Here is a 26,833-nt window from a genome sequence, read left to right on the forward strand (position 1 = left end):
TTTTTATTGCTTAGAAGAATGAGGTGCAGGGAGGGGGGAATAGCTGTAAAAGCCTGTTGCTGCTGCCGTACCATTCAGTGCAGCAAGACAGAATATTCCCTACCACTCAGCAGCACTGAGTCACAGACACCTGGATTTCCAGCAGCCCTAGACTCCAGGGGCTGGTCAGATCTCGAGGGAAATGTTCCAGGTCTGTCTCAAATAGTCTCACGCTCAGTGTTCAGGCCTAGGATCGTGCTGCTGAGTTAGCTGCATTGTGCAGTCCACATCCTCCACACACCTGTTTCCCTTGCTTAATTCCATTTCAGTAAAATCAACTCATGAATCCCATGAATTGTTTGGAGCTGCACAGCCAACCACAGTACGTGCAGTGTTCGAAGGCGGGGGCGAGGGGTTGATTTGCAAACTACAGAAAACACGAAGCCGTTGTGAGGCCACGTTGTGTAAGTCATTGATATCACTTAGGCATATGCACGCACAGGCAGGCAGAGGACCCTGATCCTCCAGGGAAAGAAGAACAGGAGAATTTCCCCTCCTGGCAGTTGAAGTTGGCTGCCTCAATGGTCCCTGTATGCTGCAGGTTTGCACGATGCACTTTGCCCATATAAATGTGCTTGTGCATCTAGGATGGTTGTGCAGCTTGCTCTGAGGCATTGAGCATGCCAAATGCAGTTTGCCCCAGGCTCCAGGGGAGGGAGTGCTTGCTGCTTATCTGCTTCCCAGGCATTGAGTTGCCTGGTTCTTCCTTACCGAGCGCGGGCGGTCAGACCTGTCGTTCCTTCTGCTTTCAGTATTCCTGCGCATCTCGCAGTGCACTGGAGTGGATTGAACTCGTGGTGCACCAGCCCGCCATTGCCTTTGGGGCTTCCAGCTGTGTGAGCAATCCTGTCTCTTGATGGGCTTCCCAGCTCTCAGAGCCCAAGGGCCTTGCCTGCACTGATCTCACATACTCACACCAGCCAAGGATCCAGCCAGCAGAGGTTGCTTAGGCTGGTGATGGGCTTTCTCCTCTAAGGGATGCTTTGCAGAGCCTTTTCCTGACATTTTTGAGCCTGACTGGCTCCAGTGTGAACCTTTTCCCTCTACTCCTGTTTTTCCAGTGCTGATCAGGTACTTATTTGGACCTTGCGTAGTGCTGCTGTTACTCCAGTCCCAGGGCTGGCTCACAGCCCATCAATACACCTCAGTCCCTTTTGAATCCCCTTCCAGCCCAGCTCTATCAGTTCACCTCGCTCCTGACCTTCAGTGTCCCTTGGTTTTTCCACTCCTGGCCTGTTTACCAGTGAATCTCAGTTCTGACCTTCATCCTGTCCTGCCAGTCTAACTCTGGGCTCCTCCTGGGATGCGCCTGTGAATCACCTCTTCTCTGCGAGTGTTTGATCCCTCTCATAGGTCTGTGGCTCTCACCTTCATTGGAATTCTCTGCTTGTCCTTTAATAAAAGACCAGTGAGTCCCTAGACACCAGGGTTGGAATCAGCGGGACTGGCTTCCTCCTGCACGCTGGCTCCTCGTGACAGTCTGGTCTCAGAATCATCCTGCCAAACCCGTCTCCGCTGGGAGTTGCATGTTTGAAAACAGGACCGGCCGCCTCATCTCCCGCTCAGTGTTTTTCTCCATCATTTGCTTTATTAAATATTGATTTTCTGTTGCATTATTAAACCTTAAGTCCTGAGCATAAATTCTGAGCTGATACTTTAATCTGGCTCCTCTTTTTTGGCCTTTGGAACTGATTTTCAGGCCAGCTCTCCTGGGGAATCTCAGAGTCAAGTCCAGAGTCTAGAGCCTGTGATAGAGGTTGGGGTGTGAGGGAATGACAATGAGAAGAGTCCTTTGCTCTGCAAAAGGCTGATCTGGCAACCACATTTGCAGCAGTGTTTGTGGCGTGTCAGCATTTGCAGTTGCTGTGCCCACAGCATCACATGCAGTTCTGACGGCTTGAGTTTACACAAATGGCCATCATGCTCTGTACCATCCATGGAAGTGATGCGGGGCAAGGTCCGTGATGGGATTAAGGTACCGGCACCCCCCACATAGCATCCTGACCTTCAGTCCTGCTCAGGTCACAGGTGAAATGAGCTGCATGGGGTCTTATCCAAGTCCATAAGGGATGCCATTGGATCTAGTGCTATCCTGCCTCAGTTCAGGAGGCTAGGCTAGATCAGTGGTTCTCAACCTTTTACGTACTGGGACCCATTTGCCAAGATCGATGGCTTGTCCTGAGCCACAGACCCCTGTCCTCCCCTGCCAGGCCATACTGGGACCCCTCACTCCCAACCCATAGCCTGCTACTGAAGGCACCCCCCAGCTACCCCCATCTTGCTCAGGCCAGAGCGCAGTGGTTGTGCTGGCTCTGGCTTATGTGGGCAGCAGCAGAGCAAGTCCAGCCCAGCATGGGCTGGAAGGAGGAGGAGGGGAGGTCTGTGTCACACCTGCCCTGGACAGGGGCTGTTGCACCATGCCAGGCAGCCTGGTCACAACCCCTCCCACTGCCCGAGCAGCATCTCTTGGCTGCCCCACCCCCACCAGCATGGGCATTAGCCCTGGTGTTGCCAGCCTGGCCATGCAGCTCCCCCCCAACCCCTTCCTCTTCCCCTTCTGAAGGGGCAGGTGCCTCCCCCCTGCCCCCCCGCCCTGCCACAGCCACCTTCCCGCACTGCCTCCCCACCTATCCCCTCTACACACACATGCACATGTGCATGCCCATACACACACCCCTGCACACACACCTGCACACACTGCCCTCCCCCAAGCCCTGGCCCTCCAACTCCCACTCAACATACACTTACTTGCACACAGCTGCTGGGGCTGCTCCCCCAACCCTGCCTGGCTGCGTGTTGCCTATGCCTCAAGCACCCCTTTGCAGACTGGAACGCTACCAGCCTGCAAGGGGAAACCCACACTTTCATGCATTTTTCTGGCACTTCCTCACAACCCTTTGAAATATTCTTATGACCCACTTTTGGGTTGTGACCCACGGGTTGAGAAACATTGGACTAGATTACTTCATAGAGCACTGTGGGCAGGTTCACAGATAATCTTCAGCTGCTACATGAAGAAAAGCACTTCTTCCTCCTTCTCTAATGCGTTTACAGCTGCACTGCTGCTGTGATGTGGTGCAAAACAGCCTGCGAATGCTACTCAAGTTGTGCCAGTATGCAATACGGGACAGGGGAGGTGTGTGAGACCTCAGTATCCAGGGTCAAGCCTGGCGTTATATAGAGAGCAGTTAGGAGCAGAAGTCCTTCTCTATGAAGTCACCAGCTGGGCCGTGGCCCTCTCCACATCCCTGGCCCACCTGCCACTGATGGTTTGATTACTTGCTCCAACCAAACTGTCCCCCACAACAAGGAAATGTATTGCACACCGTGCTGCAGACCAGAATTGCTTGGGAGTGGTCCTGGACTAGAGTCTCATCACTAGACAGAGGTGACCTACAAACAGTCTGCATCTGCTTCTTTAAATGCTGCTCTCTGGGTTCCTCTGTGTAGAACATGGACTTAAAAAACCCAGTCCCAAATAAACCAGAAGTTTGAACCTGCCAAAACTTCAGCTCAAGCCAGAGAGCTCCGACTGTATGGAGCCCTGCCTGCTACTGGCTTGAGAAGCTGCTGGATCAGGAGAGAGCACATGGACATTGGCAAGCACTCGGTGTTCAAGGTGGATTGCACTGTCCTCCCCTGCCTGGGCTCTGCTCGCCCTCCCTTCCCTATCTGAGTGCTGCACATGGGGAGCTTGTGCCAAGGCCGGACACTGCCAGAAACCAGGTGTCTGAACATGTCTCCAGATCCAAAGTGACTCTGTGGCCAATGCAGGGCGGTGGGGAAGATGTCTGTGTGGTAACACTGGCAAATAAATAACTAAATGAAGGCCAGGCACTTACAGACTGCTTTCAGACACCCATCCAAGGCTAACATGCTGGGTAGCCTTAAATCTAGGTCTGGAAAACTGCACTCAGAGCTGATTTAAACCAAGGCTCCCAGCAGCAGAAAGGAGTCAAAGGGGGAAACAGATGTGAACACAGTGCTGGAGATAAAGGAGAGTCCAAGGCAACATCTATTTCTCACCACTGTCGAGCTCTGAAATAGCCGTCCAGCTGCTCCCCAAATCCCTCTTCAGACACAGGCACTTGGACAAGCCCTAGCGGTGGGAAGCATGGTCTGGGCTGGAACCACTCAGCAAAATAGGGAGAATTCAATTTTGGAGGGGAAGCTCAACATTTTTTCCCCATTTGTTTTTCATTTTTTGTCCATGGAAACCCCAGTCTGGAGCATTTGGCTCAGCCGCCCCATGTTTCGGGTAGGAGGGGGGGTCCCTCTCTTTCCTACTTTTTCTTCTGAAAAAAATGGAAGCAGGTAAAAAGGGACAAAAGGGAAAGAAAATGAAAGCAGAAGACAAGGAAGTGATCCCCCCGCCGCCCAGCATCTCCTCCTCCCTCTCGCGGGAACCCAAAGCCCTGCACCCTTGCTCAGAAGCACTGCATCTAGGGGGCTTTATTTGATTTCTGTTGAAAGCCAAAGCATCTCTGCCAGCTCCAAGACACAGCAGACTGGATGCAGAAAAGCACATGGAGAATCAGTGCTGCAAGCCCCTTCAAAGGGAACAGGAGGTACCGCTCTGCTTTTCCCCTGTGGACTACTGCTTTCACTCCAGCCCAGGCAGCATGGTCCTAATGCTTTTAGGCACAGCTCTTGTATCTTTACCCCACTAGTGCTATTTACCACTGGTGTAAAACTGCAGCAGGGCAGTGTCAGATCCCCTGATTGTTGAACAGCCTGTTACTGTCCTGGATGAAATGAGTTTGCTGGATCTCAGCTCATTCATAGTTGAAGGAGGGCCTGTCTACCTCTTGGCAGCCAAGTGTGAAGTCATGCTACCATGGAAATAATTGCTACCCACTCACTCCTACCCTACATGGCATCTCCCGTAGACATGAGGTGGTGCATATGCCCGGAGGGGCGTTGAAGTCTTGGGGTCTCAGAGGGCTTGGGAAATGCAGCTTGAGGCACTCCCAGGGCACCTTCACTCCGTTATTTCCAGAGTACCTGTGCATGGAGCCAGAGCAGATGGATGAGGGGTTATTTCCTCAGGGGGTGACTACTAGCCCTTTGCTGCCATGGTGCCAACTTACCAACCCATCCTTGCTATCGGCTGCTTTTCTTCATGCTTGGAGTCTGCCTTGTCCTTTCCAGCCTCAGGGTTGGGGGTCAGTAAAGGGGTCTTAGAAACCATTTTTCCTAATCCTAATGGCCTGTCCATGCCCCAGGTTTGGGTTTTCTGCTTCTCTGACTCTCCTTTTCCATTGCAAACCCTTCCCTTCATTGGTGGCACTCATTTTTGCAGTGTTTTCCCTTCTCTTTTCTTCTGGGCCAAGTCTCTCTGAAATATTACTTTTTGCTCCTTCAGCAGCAGGGCTGTGTAATTGATGGCCTCGCCAGGCTTGTCGAGCTGAACATTAAACCCTTGCTTGCCTTGGCTCCAACAGGAGTTCATTACTTTTTGAAAAGCTTTGTGTCTGTTTGTGTTCAGATTATTGTTGTTCTGGAAAGAGGAGGACATTGTCAGGAAGAGAGAGGGAGCTGAATAGCACTTGCCCAGGACTCTATTGTAATCAAGCCATGCTCTCTTTCTTTTTGGTCCATATTCCACTGCCACAGGACTCTTCCAAGGAACGGAAATGCCAGAGCTTTGCTGAACCAGGAGAGCAAAGCCCGAATTAAAAGCCAAGCAAAGTGGAGGGCAAAATTTGGGGGCTGCAAAGACCATTTTGCTTTGCAAGTAGCCTGCAAAGGAAATGCCTGGCTCAATGCTAAGAGTAGACACCAGGCACATGTGCTGGGTCTGTTTGAACACCCAGGGTTGACACCTTTTACATGACAGAAAGGGAGTGATTGTGCTGCCTGGTGGAGCCCAGAAGAGCTCTGGAAGGGATGTATGAGACGCCCCTGCCAGCACATCTGGATCCTCAGAGGCAGCCCCCTATTAGTGCTGCCTTTGTAGTTCGCAGGATAATTGCACCAATGCACTTCAGGTGCAACTTGCTCTTGTCTCCACCCCATGCAATAACTGTTTTGTGCTAAGGGCAAAATGACATCAAAGAACTAGGCCAAGCCAATCCCTCTTAGGGCCTGAGTGGGATTTAAGCTCAGAGTAGGGAGTACAGTTCACTCCTTCACTGTACACCATTCTTCCTTCTGGCCTTTACTCATTAGTGATGTGTGTGCCCCACCCTGACCCTATCCTGTCCATATCAATCAGCACCGCGGCGCACATGCTACATTCCTGGCTGAGCCCCCGAAGCCCTTTCCAAGGCTTTCTAAAGGGGTGTTGGGAGAGGTAGTTAGCCATGTTAGTCCAAAGTCAGGCAGAGGAGATATTCTTGAGCCTGGCCAGCAATACAGGAGCAGCACAGTCCCTTCTGCGTCCAGCTTGGTTTCATTCTTGGGATGACAGTGACCGAAACAAGCCAAGAAGGGCAACTGCATCTGAGCCAGAGTGGGGGGACAGGACCATGGCAATTCTTCTTTAGCATCTCGAGGCTCCGCCGGGGAGCTGGAGCAGACATTTCTCTTTGTTGTCCCTCCATCACCACTTCTTTGTGACGTGGGCCTCTGCTCCCACTTCTGTGGTTTTTGCAGCATTTAAGGCACAGCGAGGCGGAAGTGATTACAAGGATTTGAGCTGCTGTGACACTTTCCTGCCAAAAAGTAATTGATTTATTAAAGCCATTGCAATAGATATGTGGAACAGCAAGAGGAGGCTTCTGCGCACCGGCTCAGCGTACAATCGGAAGCGAATGCTGTTTGTTTTCAGCACCACGGACGGCGCCAGCTCAGATCCTCCCCACAAGTCGCTTGTACTGTCAACACTCGGCTTGCGGTTCCATTTCCCTTTGACTAGTGTGAGTAAATATCACAGCTCAGCGATGCCAATCCAGTGACCACAGCGCGATCCAATTTAATAGCATTTAAAAATTCAAAGCGATTGTTAACCGAATGGAAATGTTTGATTTCACACCCAGCCCGCCTTGGGGAGGAAGGGAAAAAAAAAAAAAAAAACAAGGAAGGATGAGGGGAACAGAGACAAATGGACTAGATAAAAAATAATGGAAAGTAACTTAATTAAAGAGACCCAAGCCAAGTTAAAACGAGTAATGATTTATAATCAGAGGACCCAGCGGTTTAAAAAATGAAGGAGAAAGGAGGCGGGGAGGGAGGGGGGGAAAGAAATTCAGTGTAAACAGTCTCCATAATGATTAAATGGATCAATTGGGAAGAGGAGGAGAGGATAAGAGCAAAGGGGAAAAAATAACTCTTCTAAGACACACACAAGCAAATGAGAGAGATTTGCAAGTGATAAGGGAGGGCAATGGGAAGGGAAGAGAAAGATCAAGGGAAGCATGTGGGGGGAAATGATCCTGGAATGATTTTCAGGGTTTCATAAAGTAGCAAGGGAGGTGAGGGATGAAGCTAGATGGCTTCATAAAGGGTACCTGGCATACTGCAGAAACAGCCTTTATGAAAAAGTCCTAAAAAGGATCACAGACGCACATTCAAACACGTACATGCACAGACTGTAAGTATGGCTATAATTAACATTGTCCAACACTTCTCCAGCATAAGAACCTGTTTCCATTGGATTATAACTTTGCAAGGCTTTAAATGTTTGGGCTGAAATTTTGCAGCAGCCTTCTAGTGCATGTACATTAGGGGTACACTGTGCCATGCTGAGATTCTTGAGTTAGCTCGAATACCAGAAGCCGCACTCCTGCGGTGCTCCATGCTTCTCAGCAGGACTAATTAGCCTGGGCGCAATCCTGCATGAACACAGCTACACTGCACCTTGTACCTGAGCTAGCTGGGGTCTCTCTGCATGGCACTGCTTTGTGCTTGTGGTACAGTCTTTAATGATATGATCTCAGACTCTCTTTTCCATGCAATTCCTGTTTTATCCCAGCACAGGATAAGAATAACGTGAATCTGGTTGTGTCAGAATGGACAACAGAAGCTGTGCATTGAGCACATTACTGTTCTGCCATGCTACAGAAAAATTAGGTCCTGTGTATCTCAGATTGGGTACTTGGCCTTTCTAATCTCTTTGTGCCACAATTCCCCATTTCCAAATTAGGAATATAATCTCTCCTCAATTCACCAATTGCTGTGAAAATAAATTAATTGGTGCTAGCATCTTAAGGTGTGGACAAATGTGCCTTTTGACTGCCACCTATCAGCTGTTATGATGTGATTGCTACATCTGCAGGCCCTTGGAGTGACACTTTGCCTCTGAATCAAGCAGGGTTAAAGTAGCAATGGTTTGGCTACACTTGTATTGTATTGTATAGAATCATGCACAATCAGGCTACAGAACCATGAAGGCAATATTATAGCGTTTATTGATATCATTTGATATCAGTACAATTGTTATATCTCTCAATGCCCTTAGAAAAGCTCCAGAGGGATAATTCAGGGTTTGAATAGTCTGTGGCAGAAAGGGCATGGGGCCATGTGTTGAACCATAAGGAGAAAGCAATATAATGAAGTGAGCATCATCTGATCCCCGCCCTGAACAAGCCAGGGGTTCTGTGCAAAAATGTATCTTAATGCACATGTACTAGGGAAATGAATTACCATGTCAGAGACAATCTTAATTTTAGCTTTTCCTAACTTACTCACTGCTGGACTTTGCAAACTTCATGCTATTCTTTAATTAAGTTTTAATGTGTGAAATATATGTGGTGGGTGGAGCTGGTAGTAACACCTGTGGTTAAAATCTCTGGATGCTTTCCATTATGAAGCCATTATAAAGACCTCCTCTTAGCTAGCACTGCATCACAGTGACTACAGTAGATCAAAATGGAGGAAGCCCAAAGGCCATGACACATAATATGTCTTCTTTGTTTCTCTTCTTTTCTTTTTCATTATTTTGGTGGATCCTTGGTTGCTTCTGTGTAGCTGTGACCATTTGCTTTGCCAGTAGTTGATGAATGCTAGCAAAGTGCTTATGGTTTTTGGATGACAGAGCATGGAAATCATGAATAACAGGCTGACATTTTAAGTTGGCTTCCGTGTACCTTGCAGCCCTCCCTTTACTGGACATGGGGTGAGAGGGAAAAGCTGAAAGACACTTTAGGAATCCTTGGCTGGCCTACGAGCTTGTCAGCCACATGGATTCAGAAAGATTAGGGGAGCTTTGTGTGGGTTAGATGTCAGTAGCAGGAGCAGGAAGAGATCAAGGAAGGCTGGTCTGAGCCAAGACACCAGGGATCGGGGAGCCCCTTGGGGAAAGTACAGCCTTAGTAAGAATAAGGAAGGATTGGTGAGGGCTTTTGGAGGGCAAGGAAGGTGATCACCAGAGCAACTGCTTACGGAGATGGGGCTCAGCAGAAGAAGGAACAGACTGGGAGGCTCAGCACAAGTAGTGTGGGAATTAGTACATCTCTCAAGAGGTCTGGCCTTGCGGGCATAGAGGGGAAAAACCTCCTTGGGTGGGGAGGGAACACGTAGTGACATTAATCACCTTTCCAGAAGTTTGTTTTGGACTGCAGGGTCCTCCTGTAGACAGACAAAGTGTCTGGTCACACATGGCAGCATTGGTTTGGAGACCTCTTAATCACAGGATAACAGGGCCGTGCTGTGGGCCTGCTCTGTTTATTTTTCACCAGGGTAAAGGGACATCAGGGAAGAGCCAAATCAAATTAATAAGGCTCTGCCTGGATTAGGAGAAGATATATAGAATCGATAGTGCTCAGGTTTCCATGGGACCTGCACGGTGCCAGGCAGGCAATGGGCGGCAGCAGGCCAACAGGTCCGTCTCGGTGACCAGTGCTGATCAGCTCAGCTGAGGCTGCTTCTCAGCCCTTGCTCCATGCCAAGAGAGTCCTGGTACCTTTCCCCTGTGAATGAGCTTGACTGCCAACCTAACACAGACTGAAAGATGAATGGATCCATATCACCCCACCGGCAGGTGTGAGGTCGTGCTCAGGGCTGACCAGCTAATCTCAAGTGTATGGAGGACTCTGTCGGTTAGTATTGATGTACTGTACCTTGCTCATTACACTGGAATTGCCCCAAAAGGGAGGCATCACCATGGCATTTGGTCCATGCAGGCATTTTGTTTCAAGCTGCTTTAGAAATCCAGCAGAAACCCACCCAGACCAGGTCATGCTGAGTGTGATGCAGGCTCCCCATTTTCCATTGCTCTCCTGATGGGCTCCTGTACTGACCTTAGAGGACCCCAGGAATGGCTCAAATGAAGGACAGTAGCCAATGAGGCTATGCTTCAAAATTCAGGCTGCGTGTAATGACCCACTGTTGATCATGAGCTGCCCTGTACATTTAGGGCTTAGAAGGTGGCATAACACACAGGGAGTCTCCCCCTCCACCCCCAAGCACGGGTACAGATGCTCTTAGCTATTACTGTTAAATACAGGTAGTAAACAGTGCCTGTAAATACAGGGAGTAGTCCATGTGTAGATGCTGACTGAGAGCAAACGTGCTCTCAATCAGCCCAACGCTAGGAGGCCACAGGAGATGGGGAACTCCCCCGGTCCTGGCGCTGCTCAGCTCCCAGCTCCCCCCAGGAGCCAGAAGCCAAGCAGTGCTGGGACGTGGTAGGTCTCTGCCCGCTCCCCCACCCTGTCCCCATCTTGGCACTGTTCAGCTCCCAACTCCCCAAAGGAGCCGGGAGCCAAGCAGCACCAGGACTGGGTTACTCTCTGCATCTCTGTCCAGCCAGGGACTGGCTGGGAGCTCCTGGCTGGACCCCAGCTGCACGGGCAAGCCCTGCTGGGCATGGGGCTTGTGCCCATATGCACAAGGCTGGGTGAGCTCTGCGGTGGCAGCTGTCTCCCTGTCCTGTGCATGTCAGGACCCCTCCCAATGTGCACGGGACCAGGAGACATCTACCGCTGCAGCCAATAGCTCTCCTGGCCTGCTTATGGGGACTGACCTCATGCTTTTTGCCAGCTCCCCAGCTAGCACCCCAGGGGAGCCTAGAGCTCTGCCTAGCTGCTGCAGGGGGCCAGAGCAGGGTAGAAGCAGCTCTGTACTGGGCTACTCCCATTGGGAGCAGATTTGCTCCCAACAGGGAGCACATGTAGATGTGCACCCAGGGAAGGCTTATTGCACAGTATTTTACTGTGCAATAAGCCTTTATAGCATTAATAGCATGTGTAGATGTGCTCTGTATGAAGCAGAAGGCAGGGAAGTGACTTGGCCATGGTCACACAGCAAGTCTGTGGCAGAGCTCAGGCTAGCACTTGGATTTCCCCCTTCCATGCTCCCGAATTAAGCCCTGAGCAGTGCCATCTCCCTCATGTTCAGTGGATTCCTGCTTTCTCCCGTTCTTTCGTTCTCGCTCAGTGTGCAAATCCCAGCAACCACCCCTGGCTGGCAGCACAGCGGCTCCAGCTCTCCCAGGTGAGGGAGCGTGGCTGTGTATTTTCAGCATGCCTATGAAAAGAGCCCAACAGCCTCAGATTAATGCATTCATTCCCAGTCAATTGAGGGGCTCATTACACTGCTCAGACACCAGGTCTCTTGTGCTGAATCTGCCCGGGGTGATGAGCCATTCAGGCGCTGATCTGCAGTGCTGTCATCCCACAGACTGGGGGAGAGAGCGAGCAAGGCACAGAGGAAACTAGTGGGGGGGGTACTTTTTAAGGAGCATGGAGAGAATCTGCTCCCAGCTCCTCCAGGGCCCTGTTGAGAGCCCATGCACCAGATTCACTGTAAATAAGACATCAGCACTCCTTTTCGGGGACATGAAGATACAAAGGCAGCTGGGAAGCATCTGATATCAGGTGCTGGCAGGCCTTTGCAATAACCGGCACCACACAAGGAGAATATGTGTGTGCAACAGGCTGTAGCTGAGAGCAGCGCTGGTCCCAGAGTCAACCACTGTGCACAAACGGGCTCCTGTCCCTTTCGGCTTGTCTGAAAGGCTCCCGGCCTTAATAGAAATCACACCAGGGTGCACTCCTTCAAGAGGGCTGAGGGCTGGACAGAAAGCCATAGTACTAGCATCACATGGCTCCTTACCCCATGCTGAACCAGGGATTGTTTGGGGCTGGGGGTGGCTCACGGCAACACGGATATCAGCACAGAGCATCAGGAGGTCATTTCTTTATACCTGATTAGAAGCTGAAAAAGTGAATTTTGCTTGTTGGGTAGGCAAGGGGTTCTGTGATGCAGTGTAGAGCAAGGCTGCCAGCAAAAGCCGCCCGAACAGATCCTACAATAAGTCTTAATCCTAACAAGAAGCAACCCTGCTCTCTCACTCCACTTCCTCTCCAAATCTTCTGTTCCCACTCGCCCATCCCTAGCTCAGCCAACATGGCTCAGACCAGGTCTACATTAGAACTGTGTCTGTTGTGCACATGTATACATGCATCTTTGTAATAATACGTGTGTGTGTGAGGGTGGGGGCGGTATGATAGAGTTAAGAGCCTATGAGGATATATTAGATAGCACTGATCCCCGGTCACGCTTCTTAAGCTTGGCTCAGGTTGGTTATTCCCAAGGCCTTTGCACAGACTGTTGCCATTTGGAGATGCTCTGTTGTAATCTGGATCTTTTCTGAGCTGAGGAGCCTACATACTGTGGTTCTTACATTGATGTGTCTAGCCCTCAGCGGGCACTGTGGGAGTTCAGTATTGCCATGCCACTTGTGTCCTGACCCTACTCACTGTAGGCAAGTACGTGAAGCTGGCTTGCACCAGGTAGTTCTTGGAGATCCTCATGGACTCCAGCGCTCTTTCCTGCCCAGGGCAGGGGGTCGGACTCAATGACCTACTGAGGTCCCTTCTGACCCTAGCATCTATGAATCTTACTTTCTACGTGCCAAATAACCTACCTGGTACTGCCAAGCCAAGACCACTTCTGTTTTCATAGAGCCAGAGTCAGGCAGGGCTGGCTGCAGGAGTAAGCTACTGCAAGGTAAATTAGGGTGTGGATTTACAGAGCATTAGCCACTCTGACATAACTGTCCATGCAGCTTACCCAGCATAAATATGGAATAACTTGTCCTGCTGTTCCATTCATGGGTAAGTTGTCTTGGTTTTCTTTCCACTTACCACGGGGAAGGTGGAAAGAAAACCAAGCTTCTGATGCACAGTAATCCCCCACCTCCTTAATCCAATATATAATGTCCATCAGTCTATATCTAAAGTAGCACTTATGGAGTTACTTCAAATATACACTGGTGTAATGCAGAGCAATATTTAATCTATTGCTTATTTGATCCAAGGATCAGATACCTACTGACACTTCTGTAAGTGGTTGCTCTGCAGCAAAGCATGTTAATCTAGATGCTGATGACAGATCATGCAGGCCTAACTGATGAAACAGAAAGAGTAAGGAAGCAATGAGGAAGCATTTCACTTTTAATTTAGTGCAGAAGATAAGGAACAATACCAATATGGCTCTCAGGGCTGGTGGGGTTGATTTGATGTGCTCGATTCTACATCTGGTATTGGAATGAAGCCCCCAAAGTCAAGCTAACACCTTATTATAACAATATGTCCATGTGGTCTCCAGTACTTTTGATTGGAGAATTCAGGGTTTCAATCTCTTCTTGGTTGAGGGTTTTTTTTCTTTTTCTGGTCATTCTTACTCTGAGGAGGCTCTCAGTTACTGGGGTGTTGAGCATCAATAAAAGAAAGTAGATGATGTATAAAGAGAGAAGATTGATATGGTAGGTAGGTAGATGCAATAGATAGATGGATGCAGATGGTTGGTAGCTAGGTAGATAGAGAAATATGATAGATAGAAAGATATAGTTGACAGATGAATGGCTACAAAACAGTTACTCGGATTGGTAGACACAAAATATAACAGGTGGATAGATACAGCAAGTTTCATTGCCCACTGGAAAAATATGCTAAAAGAAAAGCCTCTTCAGGCTTTTTCCTGTGCTGCCAGCCATGCTTGGCAGGGGTCCCCCAGAAACATCTGCAAAGCCAGGTCATTGTTCTCCTAAAACTCTTCTTTGTCACAATGCCTACAAAAATGGTGATGCCAGCAAGGCTGCTAGAGCGCTGGCCATCCTGCTGACTAACAGGGTCTCCCTGGTCTGTCTTTGTCCATCTGTCACCTTTTGTTTAATGCTTAGATTGAGAGGTGTTTGGGTTGGGAGCTATCTTTTTTCCCTGTGTTTGTACTCGCCTAAGACAGCAGGGTGCTCGTCCGTGCATGGGACTCCTGGTTCTGCCATCGTAGTTATGGCAGTGATAGCGGCATGAGGAAGATGTTACTGGCACATGGGCAGAGCGTGGCCTTAGGCAGGTAAAAGATGCATTGATATGCAGGCATGGTAGCTGGATGGACAGGCCTGGTGAGTAAGTATAAAGATGGATTGGTATTGAAATTCAGTAGCAACCTTGCACTGTCCCTTGGTTCCAGTTTAAAGCTGTGACTTCCACCAGCTTTTGAATCAAAACCATCACTCAACTGGAAACTGTTCCAGTGTTTCTGGAACCACTGCTCATCTTCCAGCAATCCTGGCCTGCGCCTCACATGGTTTCCCTGGGCATGTTCCCTGGAATAAAATTATTGTCAGTGTGGAAAATGTTATCTTACACAGTTAGCTGTGCTTGTGTCAGAAGAAGAGCAAACGAGAGAGGACGGGAAAGAGAGAGAAAGCACAAAGATAAGAATGAGTAGGCAAGAGCACAGTGAGTTTTTAATGGCAGGGAGATTTATTTCTCTCGGTGTCAGCTTAAGCCTCTAGATAGAATATGAAAAAACACAGCAGCCCTCCCCAAATAACCAATGTAATGTACAGAGCTTCACTCAATAGGCACTGGCCCTATAGTCACTGAAGATGCCAATTGGATGAGCACGTCTTCTTGTTCTTGGAAAGAATACCATTTCACAACTCCGTGCATCCTGTTTTTGCTGGGACAGTCCCTCTTTGAGCACCTGTCCCAGTGGCATCCCATCAGTTTAGTGAAATGAATGCTTTTGTCCCTCCAACAAAAAGAGGGACAAAAGGGAGGGGGAGGTATCATCACCCTTAGTTCTTTAGTTCATTCGGGCTCTTGTCTGAGTGTGATGGGTTATTGGTAGGTCAGTACACTCTACACTCTCAGCAAGCCCAGGGGCTTTCTTGTTCCAGCAGCAGAAGATGGAAATAAAATCATGGGATAGTAGGGCTGGAAGGGACTTCAAGAGTCTATATAGTCCATCTAACCCTTCCTCAAGGCAGGGGCTTCTCTAATTAAACCATCCCAGCTCAATGTCTGTTTAACTGGCTCTTAAAAGCTTCCAAGGATGGAGATTGCACAGCCCCTCTTGATAGCTCTTCCAATGCATGACCACGCTCTTAGTGAGAAAAGTCTTCCTAATCTCAAACCTAACTTTTCTCTATTACCTATTACTTCATCTTGCAGCCACAGGGAATATTCTGTCTCCATCATCTTTATAACCACCCTCCGGGGATTTGGAGACTGTTGGGAAACCACCCCCACCTTAGTCTTTTCTTCTCTAGATTAAATAAGTCCAGCACTTTCAGCAAGCAGCAAGATGGCAAGTCAGGAAGGGGTCCATGGATCCAGCAGGCTGTGAGGGGAAGGCCAGTTAAATGTAGCTTAACTGTTGAATTGTGCATCCCCGATAGGAGGAAACCTCAGGATGGACCTCCCTGAGCCTCAGGTCAGGTACCAGCAAAATGGAGCTGGTGGCAGGGCAACTCACTGTGCTGAGTGCTGTCCACCCATGGCTCCTGTCTGGTCCCCATCAGAGTAGTATGTGAGCATCTCACAGTCCCCGATAAATGTGTCCTCCCAATGACACTGTGAGGTGGGGAAGTGTACTCTCCATTGCACACAGAGAGATGCCAGGTCACACAAGGAGTTTGTGACAGAGCAGCTAATCTTTGAATCTCCGCAGTCCCCAGCCAGCTCCCAAACCACCGGCCTATCCAGCTCCCTCCTACCTTTGGCTTAGTGTCTGTGAAAGGGTTTTGCTTCTCAAGGGGAGGAGGCCTTTGAAGTGCAAGCCACGATCACCCTTCCTACTGGTTTCCCAGTGGAGAAGATGGTTGAACATCCTTGTATAGCTCTTGCTCATCATGGGCTGATGAGCCGCATGCTGCAGTGGCTGGCGCCAGAATATTGCAGGGGTCCCAGTGGGCTCGCTTCCGCCTGGAGCGAGACATCGAGGAAAGGAGTGTGGGGGGAGGGATGTGGAAAGGAAGAGTGTTATTGTCAAATCCCCAGCTTGCCCTTTCCGATCTGAAGTTCACTTGTAATATTTTTCTTGACTCCAGTTGCTAATGCATTTTGTTCTCCAGAGTGTGCAAGGCCCGACTTCCTGCGCAGCCTTTAATTAGTTTCTGGATGATGACATCTCCACCGAGAATCATCCAGTCGTGTCCCTCCGATCTCAGGGGGAGATAAAGGAATCTAATAAAGACGTTCAGCATTTCGAGGTGATGGGTTTGACAAGCTTTGTATTAACAAGAAGTCGTGTTCAAACTTTCTCTCTCTCTCTCTCGCAACACTTTTCAACTCCTTCCTGCACGGTGACATTTCACAAGGGGATTAACAGAGCCCCCGTCAGCTCGGAGGCCTTGTAGGATGAAACGAAGACAGCCGGGGAGTACCACACCCTTGTGATACAAGACCGGGGGTGGGAGAGCGTCGTTATCTGTTTGACTGCCAGAATGGTTGCTTTGAATGCCACTGTGAAGAGCGCTCCTTGGCACTTCAGTACCATAGTGATGGGTGTCCTTCGTGCGGGAAGGGTGGTACAGGCGGTTTTCGGCTTGTCTTATAAGGTGTTTCGTGCCGTGTAGGGGGAACTCCATAGGATAACAAAGACCTGGTTTCTGTGGTCTTTTTTAAGACATAGTTTTAAGATTGCAGAGCGCCAGGCATGTCGATTGCTACTCTGTCCATATGTATACCCACCCGTGCACCTTCTTGATAAGGCTCAGGATAAAATTGGACCCAGGCCACTATGTACCATTTACTTTCTGTTTACTTTATTTGATTTTTTAAGCCACAGCATGGACTAGGAGGGTGTTGCCAAAACAGTCCTGGATTGGACTGGAGAAAGCCTCCTCTGTGCTCTTCCACCTTGGTTCTTGGACTGTGCCCCTCGCAGCACTATCTGAGGGGACCCAGCCAAAGCCATACAGATCCAGGTTTCTAACTTGGCCTATTTTAGCAAGAGGGGCTGCCCTTACATCCCAGTTTGGACAGGGTCTTTCCCTGTGTTTATTCCCAAAATCTTTTTTTTATGCTGGTCCCAGTTGGAAATGTAGAAAGGCCCAAATTGGAATCATTTACTTGAAATGCCCCCTTCCTTTCTGCTAAAATGAATACATAGTACCAACCAAGCCGTTCCTTACCCATCAAGGATTTGCAGTGTGGGTAATGCTCATGGGAAGGGATGGAAAGAGGGAAGATAAAAACTAGAGATTCAGTGAAACAAAACCCTCTTTGATGTTTTGTGGATTCTGGCAATCCAGTCACAGACCCGGTGCTACCCTTCTCAACCTTGACCAGCAGGATGTAGGGTCATTCTTCGGAGGAGGTCACTGTCATTGTCCCCCTTCTACAGGCAGAGAAACTGAGGTTGGGAGCAGTGATGTGACTTATTTTAGGTCACCCAGCTCACTCAAGCCTTAATTCAGTCCTGTACCGGTTATACCATGTTTCCTCTGAAGTTATCGTTATAATAACCAGACTAGTTCCTGCCCCATATAGCTTGTGTTGGGGTTTCATTGTGTGGGGAGAGGCTAATGAATCCTTTCTGAGCCTTGGAAAAAGAGGGAAGAAGAATGAGTGAGCCAGGCTTCCCACACCCTTACCCCTCCCCAGATCTAGGGACCCCTTAATTTTGGAGCATTTGAAACCTAGATCTGCACTTGGTGACATAGGGCAAAGGGTCACAAAGAAGGGAGGATGAGCGCTTTGGGGCTGAATGGCCTCACCAGGCCCGGTCCGATTTACACTGGAGTCAGATCACAGTGTCTTTTGCTGCTTAGCCACGAGGCCTGTGTGCAGGATCCTGCCGCTTGGGCTGTGAGTTATATCCGCGTTTGTGAATTCTTTACTAATGAATTTTTTTGGAGACATATTTTCTTTCCTTCTCTCCCTCGTCTCCCTGAATTATTGCGCTGCTTTACTATGCGACCTGCGGCAGAGAGCTGTGTAAATAATCATGTGTCCTCCAGGCTTAAAAGAGTTTTGCTACAACAGGATCTACTCCGTGGTTTGGAAATCATTTAGACACATCTCCGCAGCATATGACACATCTCGTTATGCTTCACTTTAAAGAGGGCAGTTGCTATTAGTTATTTATTAGTTGCTTATTAAGGTGATTACGTGTGTCCCTTTCATTTCCAAGCTTCTCGCTTAATTTCTTTGGCTCGTTCTGGTTTGTGCACAGGGTGGTCAGTCCTCAGGGGAAGACAGGATGAGCCAACTCATCACGTCAGGGGCTAGGGGTAGCAAAGGTGATATTATTCCATCCTTTCCTCCTTCTCCTCCTGTGCTGGACTGCGTGGGGCCAAGTTTAGCCCTTGACATAAATCAGAGTAGCCCCAGGGCTGCTATAACCTAGGACACGAGGAATGTTCTCCTATGACTTTTCCATCATGTTCGGACTCTGCCCTGCTTATTCTTGGCCTTCCAGCTTACCCTTTATACCTGAGGAGAGAGGAGCATGTAGCATAAAGTCAGCCGCCCTGACCAGCTACTTAAAACTCTCATTTGGCTGCTTTAAAAAGCCTGACTTTGATGCTGGAGAGGTGCAAGAGGGACTCAGTGCCTGTCCAAACTGAAGGCAAGGCCTGCTGGGCCACCTCAGCCAGCCGGGCCACCAGGTCAGCAAGCCACTTCTCCTGTGGATCTGCTATAAAACAGGAAGAGCCTACCATGGTCACTTGTCGAACTGTGCAATGTTGGATGTGCCTTCCTGACTGCTCTGCTGAGCCCATCTGGTTTCCTTAGCAGGATAGAACTGGGCCTTAAATACCTCATGGCACAAGGGCACTGCTTTACTGCGGGTCAGACCATGGGCCTCAGCCAGTCCTCGCACCAGAGTGAATCACACACACATACACACACTTATTCTTTCGGTGCCTCTGCTCTCTGTCTGCAAAGTGGACGTGGTGTTACTTCATTGCTCCTACCCTTCATGTATGAGCTCTTTGGGGATGTGCAGTGCCTCGCAGGGGCTATTCCAGGCCTCAGCCTCCTCCAGGGTCTTCCACATCATACAAATAAAAAAGCACGCCTGTCTTTATGAAGGCGAAGGGAAAGACGTTGGCGTCGGAGGGGAGGAAGAGGTCAGGCTCGTAGAGGTTGGCACTTCTCATTTGAGCTGGTGTAGCTCTGCAGACTTCATTAGTGCTGCTCTCATCTGCACTGGCAGGAGAGAAGGATCGAGCCCCCTGTGTCTCTCTGTTAATTAGCGCGGTGTTTGAATGGCCCACACTGATTTATAATACACCTATTATAGAAGAAGCTGCTTTCTCAGCCTCTTCTCTAACTCCCTTAAAAAAAAATCAAACACAACAGAGAGCAAAGACACAATGGAGGGGTCTGCTATCAAGGCAGCAATTAAACTGAGTGCTCTGTGAACTCTTATGCTAATGGGGGTGGAACGGACCGGGCTGGATGCTGCCGGGAGGGAGCGAATGGCTCCGAGGACCAGGAATAAGCTATCAGGCCTTTACTTCTAGGTCACTCTCCTGAACTGGTTCCAACTTCATTACTTCCAGTTGTCTCCTTTTACAGACTGTGGTGGGTGATGTTCTGTATGGTGCAGTGTCGTGTAGCCCAGATGCTGATGTCCTCTAGAGTGGGGCTGTACTGGAAACCACCTGGTCCCATCAGCGGGAGGGGACTTGACCGGTAGAGCTGGATCCTCTTCCGAGCTCTGCTCTGTGATGGTGCTGCAGACTCTTCCCCTCCTTGTGGCCCTCTTTCACCATAGGAGGGATAGTCCTGAAATTCCTCTGTAAAACTCTGAAGTCTGCCTCATCTTCCCCATTTACTTGCTTAGTGGCTGCATGCCACTAAGGTCCCAGTAGAAGCCTGGGCAGCGCGGGGAGGAGCGGCAGTGGCGGTGCTGGGCAAGGCTTGGGCACGCATGTCACTGGGCTGGGGGCAGACATATAGGGCGGTGCAGGCTGGGGGCTGTGGGAAGTGTTTCTGCAAGAATCCCGCTCCCACCCGCCAGCAGCGGTTGCCTCCACGGAGGTGCAGGGCATGGGGCCGCTGTTGCCACCACTCCCCAGAGGCCCAGACCAGGGATGCTCAAGGACCTGCAGGTCTGGAGGCAGCTTGTGCCAGAGCTCCCAAACAGTCCTGACCTGCCTTGAACCCAAGCTGTGGGCCCAAGGGTGCCAGGTAGCCCTGCTGCAGCTCAGTGCTGCCTTCCCCAGACCCCCAGCACTGCCAGCCTGGCTTCTCAGGGCCCTAGATGGGGGTTGTGGGTGCATGGGTGCACCTCCCCGCCCCTCCTTCCTGCTGCAGCCACTCAGGCAGGGCAGCCTGGGTGCAGGCTCCAAAACCACATATGCAATTAACTTGTTAAAAAAAATTAACACGTTAATTGGTTTTTAAGTTAATTGCACATGTTAACAGCAATTAATTAACAGCCCTAGTTCTTTTATATTGCTTCCTTTGCTCTGGGGCAGATGTCACCTAGCTTTGGGTGCGTGCTTTATGTTGGGAAAACATCCCGACAGCAGTCTCCAGTGATACAATATTGTACTGCACCACGAGGAGTTGGGATTTGAGCCAGTGCTTTAGGTCATTACAGAGCACTTGACTGGGGCTGAAGGCTGTTTTGGTGGTCCTGGATCACCATGTAATACACAGTGATCTGCATCACTGCCCCCTTTCCCATCAATGTCCATATTAGCAATAAATCATAGGCATCAATGAGCCATTTCCGCCTATTTAAATTCCCTGTATGGCCCCTATCCATCTCGATTGTATCTGAGCATAATGGTCTTCAATGTACTTAGCCGCACCTCATGCTCATGAGAGCAGGAAGGGATGATAGCCTCTATACATGGGAAACTGAGGCACAGCAGAAATTAAGCTCAACTTTGCAAAGGAGCTTAGGGGTTAGGTGTGTAAGGCATTACCCCCCAAACACTATGAAACCTCAGAGGTGCTAGCATTTTCTCACTTCTTAAGTTCCTTGGGTCCCTAAAACCAGTTTCTTTGCAGGCCCAGATGCATCTCAGGCTTGTCAGTGCTGAGCTCCTCCTGCCCATCTCACACCTCTGTCCCATAAGAAGCCACGAACTAAGCATTTCCCACACTGTGCCCTAAGAGGATCCACTCCAGCGGACAAGCTCTGAGCTGTCAACCTTGTTAGTAGGCAGTGGGATTTTCCCTCCCCATGGGAAATGCACAGGCCAGTTGGGCAAACCTGGGAAGTTTGAATTGAGTTTCTGTTAGAATATAGGGCTGGAAAGGGCCTTCTGCATCACGGAGGCCAGCCCCTTGCTGTCACCCGTCACCATAGCAAAGATCCATCATGAAATTAGGAAGGCTTCACTGCCACCATTACCCCTCCTGGGAGGGTGCTGGAGAATCTCATCTTTCAGTGGTTAAAAACCACCTTCTAATGAAGGCTGCAGATTAAAGATGAGGGGGATTTCTGAATGGTCTTAGTGCTCCTCCCAGCTACCTGATCCACACAGAGGGGTGCAGCCCCACGGGCAGAGCTGGGTGTCAAGTGCATTAGGAGCTGGCTGCTCCCAGGAGAGCGAGCTGAGCAGCAGGGCGGGGGGGGTGTGGCAGAGGAGATGAGTGCGGACATCATGTCAGAGGAAAGGAATGGCACCGTCAGCACAAGCCTTGTGCTCCAGAAGGGGAAGATGGATGGGAAGATAATGATGATAGGGAGATAGTAGGGCTGGAACGAGGAGGCAGAGCCAGAGATGTTTATGCAAATAAGAAAGGGCTATAAAAACAGGCTGGAACAGCAATCACAGGAGACATCAGTCATCCTGGTAATGACCTGCACCAAGTGTCATCGGGAAGGAGCTTGGATGTGTGTGTGTGCATGGGGGGTGCAGCTAGATTGTCGGTGTGCATTTGTATATGTCCAGAGGTGTATGCACGTCCCGATTGCTGACAGCACATCTGTTGCTATACGTTCATGTAAGTGCAGAGGGGTGTGTGTGAGGAGGGAGTGGGGGCAGAGTGCAGGTGAGCGTGTGTGTGCAGAAATGTGCACTGGAGAGGGGCATGTCTGTGAGGAGGGGGATGTGGAAGTCTGTGGCCCACGTGTTGGTGTAAGCCCATGTGCATACATCTCTACCCATTAAATGCATGAAGCATGCTGATGCCCCCTTCCCTTCCATGTGTGTGAATGCAATGTGTGCGCACCATCTGTTTGCATTAAATATGTAAGTGCTCCGTTTTCTGTCTTCGGAGCTATGTATGTGTGAAAACTGGGAAAAAGCCGTGGCCTGGCTCAAGGATCCGTGGAAGGGGCCGCATCGACTCGTGCAATACAAACACCTTCCCCGTCATTGCGATCAAAAGAAAAAAGCCATAAAAGCACAGGCCCTACTCTAGGGAAATCTGCACAGTGTCACTGGAGCAGCTCAGACCAGGACTGCCATGTTTAATCACCTCTGAGCAAGAGAGATGCTGAGAACACAAGGACTGGTAACGAGGAGCGAATTCCCACCTGGGAGGCCTGCATTTCTTTAGCTTTATTTATTTATTCATCCCATCTGGGCATGGGTCCATCTGCATCTTCCCTTCAGCGTGAGGATGTTTTTCCCCACCCCATTGCTAGCAAAATAGCAGCCACTAAATAAAGCATTTTAATGTAGATGTAATGGGGCCACCATTGAATGTTAACTAATATCACATTGTATTTACGATCACTTATTTATTAAGCCTTTTCTCCCTAGTGTAGTAAAATCTTATAATATACCTGTTACGTCCCAAGAAAGGCATTTTAAATAATTCATTTAATTAATTATTCAAGCATTTAATTAGCATACAATAACTGTCGTGTTAAATCCGAACACTGCACGTTTAATTTAAAGGGTAACTAAAGACTTCTTTCCCGCTGTCACTCTCATTTACTTCCCCACTATGGCTATGCCACCTTTGCCTACTGCCATCTGACACTGATCTGAGCAAACTTCTTCATAGCCCAGCCCGGAGAGACATTATGTCTTGTCCCAACCCCTCTCTCGGACCACTTGGGCAGCTGAGAGGAGGGGCCCATTGCCAGGTGGTGTAGAAGTAATGAAAGATCATGGCTTACATTTCAAAGCACTTTTCAAGCAAAGATCAAGTGCTTAAAAATCTGATTGCAAATTATCCTATGCTGGGCTGAGGAGAGAAAAAAAAGAAAAGGGCTACAGCCTCAAAGCAAATCCTAGCATTAATACACAGTGAACATACGTGTTTGTAAGCTATGAAAAGCAGAGTTGGAAGCTTTACCCTTAACTCTGCCCCCTTGTGATCATGCTTTAAATTTAAAACGTGGCCAATCTTTAGCTTGGGCAATTCATTCAGTACAGAATTTGGTATTATCTGCTGGGTTTCCTCATGCAAATGCAAATGCATTAGGTTATGTTCTGCTGTCTGCAGACGGGAGCTGGGTTTTAAGTCCCAGTGAGCTGGGCGAGACCAGTCGTGTGCGAGGGAAGTTGATTCAGTGGTGTTCGAGTTACAGAGGGTTCCACTCGAATGCTCCAGACTTGCAGTGGAGGCAGGCTGATCTACTAGTTAAAGCAACAGGTAGGGACTTATAATTGGGTTCAGTTGCTGCTTCTTCATGTGTGACCTTGGGTATGTCACTTGACCTCTCTGCCCCCATCCCCCACTTCTAAAGTGCGGTTAGCCATGCTTTCCTTGTCTCTTTTGTTTGTCGAGGCTATAAGGTCCTCAGGGTGGAGCTGTATCTTACTCTGTGTATATATCTCTCCTAGCACAACATGACTCCAATGTCTATAAGGGCTTATTGCTGCAACTGTAACAGAGCTAATACTACATGCAAGTACATCTGCTCCAGAAGGGAGCAGTTCTGGTAGCATAGCATCTCTTTGCTCCCTGCTGGGGTATTGGTTCAAAGGGGTACCCACCACCTAGTCGAGTGATTCTCAACCAGGGTGATGCAGTGTGAAGCTAAGTCCTTTGAAGGGTGCCACAGGGTATGAGGAGATAAGCAGATAAACACAGGCTCAGGATTGTCCTTTCCTGGCCACTCCTCCATCACCACTGCTTGGCCCTTCTGCAAGGAGGTAAGCACTGGAATATATGATTTTGTCCTTGAAATTAGGTGCCACTCAACTGACAAGTTATGTAGAGATGCCTTGATCCAGTGAGGGGAGCCACGAGTCCCCCAAAGGTTGAGAATCAGTAATGCAGTCAGACTAGGTTTTGGGCAGCAAGTAAGATAACTCACTTAAATCTGCATATTTCATTCAGCATCATCTCCATGCTCTACATGGCACTGTCCCAGAACCCCTTCTGTTTAGCTTGCTTCTGATCCGCTGTTGTTGTCTGGTGCATGATTAGCAGATTAGCTGTTGTGTCCAAAGCAGGAAAAATGAACTCCCAGAAGCCCTTCAAAACAGAGAGTAATTCATTACCCACCTTGATTTCCACTTAAAATGTACTTTAACTACACTTCCAGCTACAAACCCTAAATCACCCTCGCGTTCACAAAAATCCATCATTTTTTATTTTATTGCCTGGCGCTGCCATGACATAATCCCTTCCAGAGCGTCTTGGAACATTTTACAGATCAATAAATTACTTACCTGTACAGCGGAGGCACTGTGTGCAAGGCCACTGCAGTCATTCTGGACTCAGCCAGGCCCCTGGAAAGGGCTGTGCGTGTGTCAGCTATTCCCCACAGGTGTGGATGCAGAGAGCTGGCAGGAAAGCAAAGGGGTGCTTTACTCCAAGTTCTGTGGCAAGGGTGAAAGCCAAGAATGGTAATGGCAGAGCTCCTTTCCTTACACAAAGTGAGTGCAGCGGGCTGGATTCTCAACTGGCGTTGATAAATTTAGCTCCATTGAAGCTGATAGACCTCTGCTGGTGTGTACAAGCTGAGGGTATGAGCTTATTTAGTCTAGAGAGGAGGAGGCTGAGAGGGGATTTAATAGCAGCCTTCAACTACCTAAAGAGGGGTTTGAAAGAGGACGGGGCTGGATTGTTCTCAGTGGTGGCAGGTAACAGAACGAGGAGTAACCATCTCAAGTTGTAGCAAGGGAAGTTTAGGCTGGATATTAGGAAGAATTTTCTCACTAGGAGGGTAGTAAAACACTGGAACAGGTTACCCTGAGAGGTGGTGGAAACTCCATCCTTGCAGGTTTTTAAGACCCTCTAGACAAAGCCTTGGCTGGGATGATCTAGTTGGGGCTTTGAGCAGGGGGTTGGACTAGATGTGACCTCCTGAGGTCCCATCCAACCCAAACTTTTTATGATTCTGATCTGATTCCAGGTTCTGGTGCTGAACAAGCCCTATAGAAGATACAGTAATAAGAAAGAAATATATAGAGTTCTATAAAAATGCATAGGAAACCTACTGAACTTCCTACAGAATAGGATGCTTTCTAGAAGTTAATGGTTTAAAATGATCCTACAGAGTTCCAGGGTCAATTCTCTATTAAATGCTATCAGAAGGTCCAGAAAATGTTTACAATAGAAAGGTGATTATTTTCTGTTAAGGTGCACAGGACTTTTTATTAGTTTGTCTTGCTGAGACTTCCTGTCCCATTTGAGGTTGTGCAGACCTTCTCCCTTCCCGTATCACATCCCCTAGTGAAACTAGACTCCTTTGTTCTTCAGTAATGTCTGTCCTGCTCCTCCACCTCTCCCCTTACTCATCCTTCTTTGTTGCCATTGATTCCATCCTCTTCCTCTGGACATGTTGTGTCCACCCTTTCCCTGGATACAGTGCTCAGATACCTGGTCCTCTTCTCCCCTGCTTCCTGCCTCCTGGACAGTGGTGTAGGGTGGCTGCAGTCCCATTGGTGACTCTTCCTCCTGGCCTCACCTCTGATACAGTAGAGGCTCTCACGAGTAGCTATTAGGCTCTACTCACTTGTCCCCAGCTTTTTTGCAGGCCTCCACGATCATCTTTAAAACAAAGGGCTGGTCTGCCTATCTATAAAGGGCTGGGAGCAACGAGTCCAGCCTCTCCACACCCCTCCAGCCACTGCTCCGCAGACTCTGACATGTGGACTGCTGGGAGGGAGGATAGTTTTCTTTAGACACCCTGCTGCAGCTGGTTTTAATACAGAGATGCTTTGGGGAGGCCACATACACATCTGTTTGCAAGAAGGAGCCAAAGCATGGCAGGAAAGGTGGAGATACCCCAGGTACAGGGCAGTGAAGAAGAGCCATGCAGATCAGAAACTAATGACTCCTGGTGCGTGAGCAGAACAAAGCTCCTTCGAGGTGTTTGACCCCCATTTTTCCTCCTGCTTCATCTCACCTCAGATACCCCATACTCCCCAGGTACTTTACCACCATGTCTGGTGGACTGGCACTTAGTTTGAAGTTCTGGGAGAGGAGGAGAAACCACAGCCCACAGCCACGCCTGAAGAAAGAGAGTGAACCAGTCAAGATCTCCTTCTTACTTTCTGCTTTTTTATTTTTTTGTTACAGTGTCTCCTCAAATCACCGAGATCTCCTCTGATATCTCCATCAATGAGGGTGGCAATATCAGCCTCAACTGCATGGCCACAGGCAGACCAGAACCCACAATTACTTGGAGACACATCTCGCCCAAAGGTAAGACATGCTCGTGCTCTCCAGTGCATTGCAGGGAGGGGATGTTCCTGCTGGGGGGTGACAGGAGGCCTCCCGTGGTACCATCAGCC

The 26,833-nt window shown here is 49.2% G+C and overlaps 1 protein-coding gene across 9 annotated transcripts in view; it reads left to right on the top strand.

Moving 5' to 3' along the window:
- Positions 1–26,833, top strand: part of NTM (neurotrimin) — a 735,295-nt gene that overhangs the window by 631,824 nt on the left and 76,638 nt on the right. For all 9 annotated transcript variants that reach the window (XM_059719464.1, XM_059719465.1, XM_059719466.1 and 6 more), the window contains one exon: positions 26,619–26,744. In XM_059719464.1, coding sequence (XP_059575447.1) covers positions 26,619–26,744 — 126 coding nt within the window. The remainder of the gene's footprint in view (positions 1–26,618; positions 26,745–26,833) is intronic.

The sequence above is a fragment of the Alligator mississippiensis genome, chromosome 16, assembly GCF_030867095.1.
Source record: "Alligator mississippiensis isolate rAllMis1 chromosome 16, rAllMis1, whole genome shotgun sequence".
Taxonomy (NCBI): Eukaryota; Metazoa; Chordata; order Crocodylia; family Alligatoridae; genus Alligator; species Alligator mississippiensis.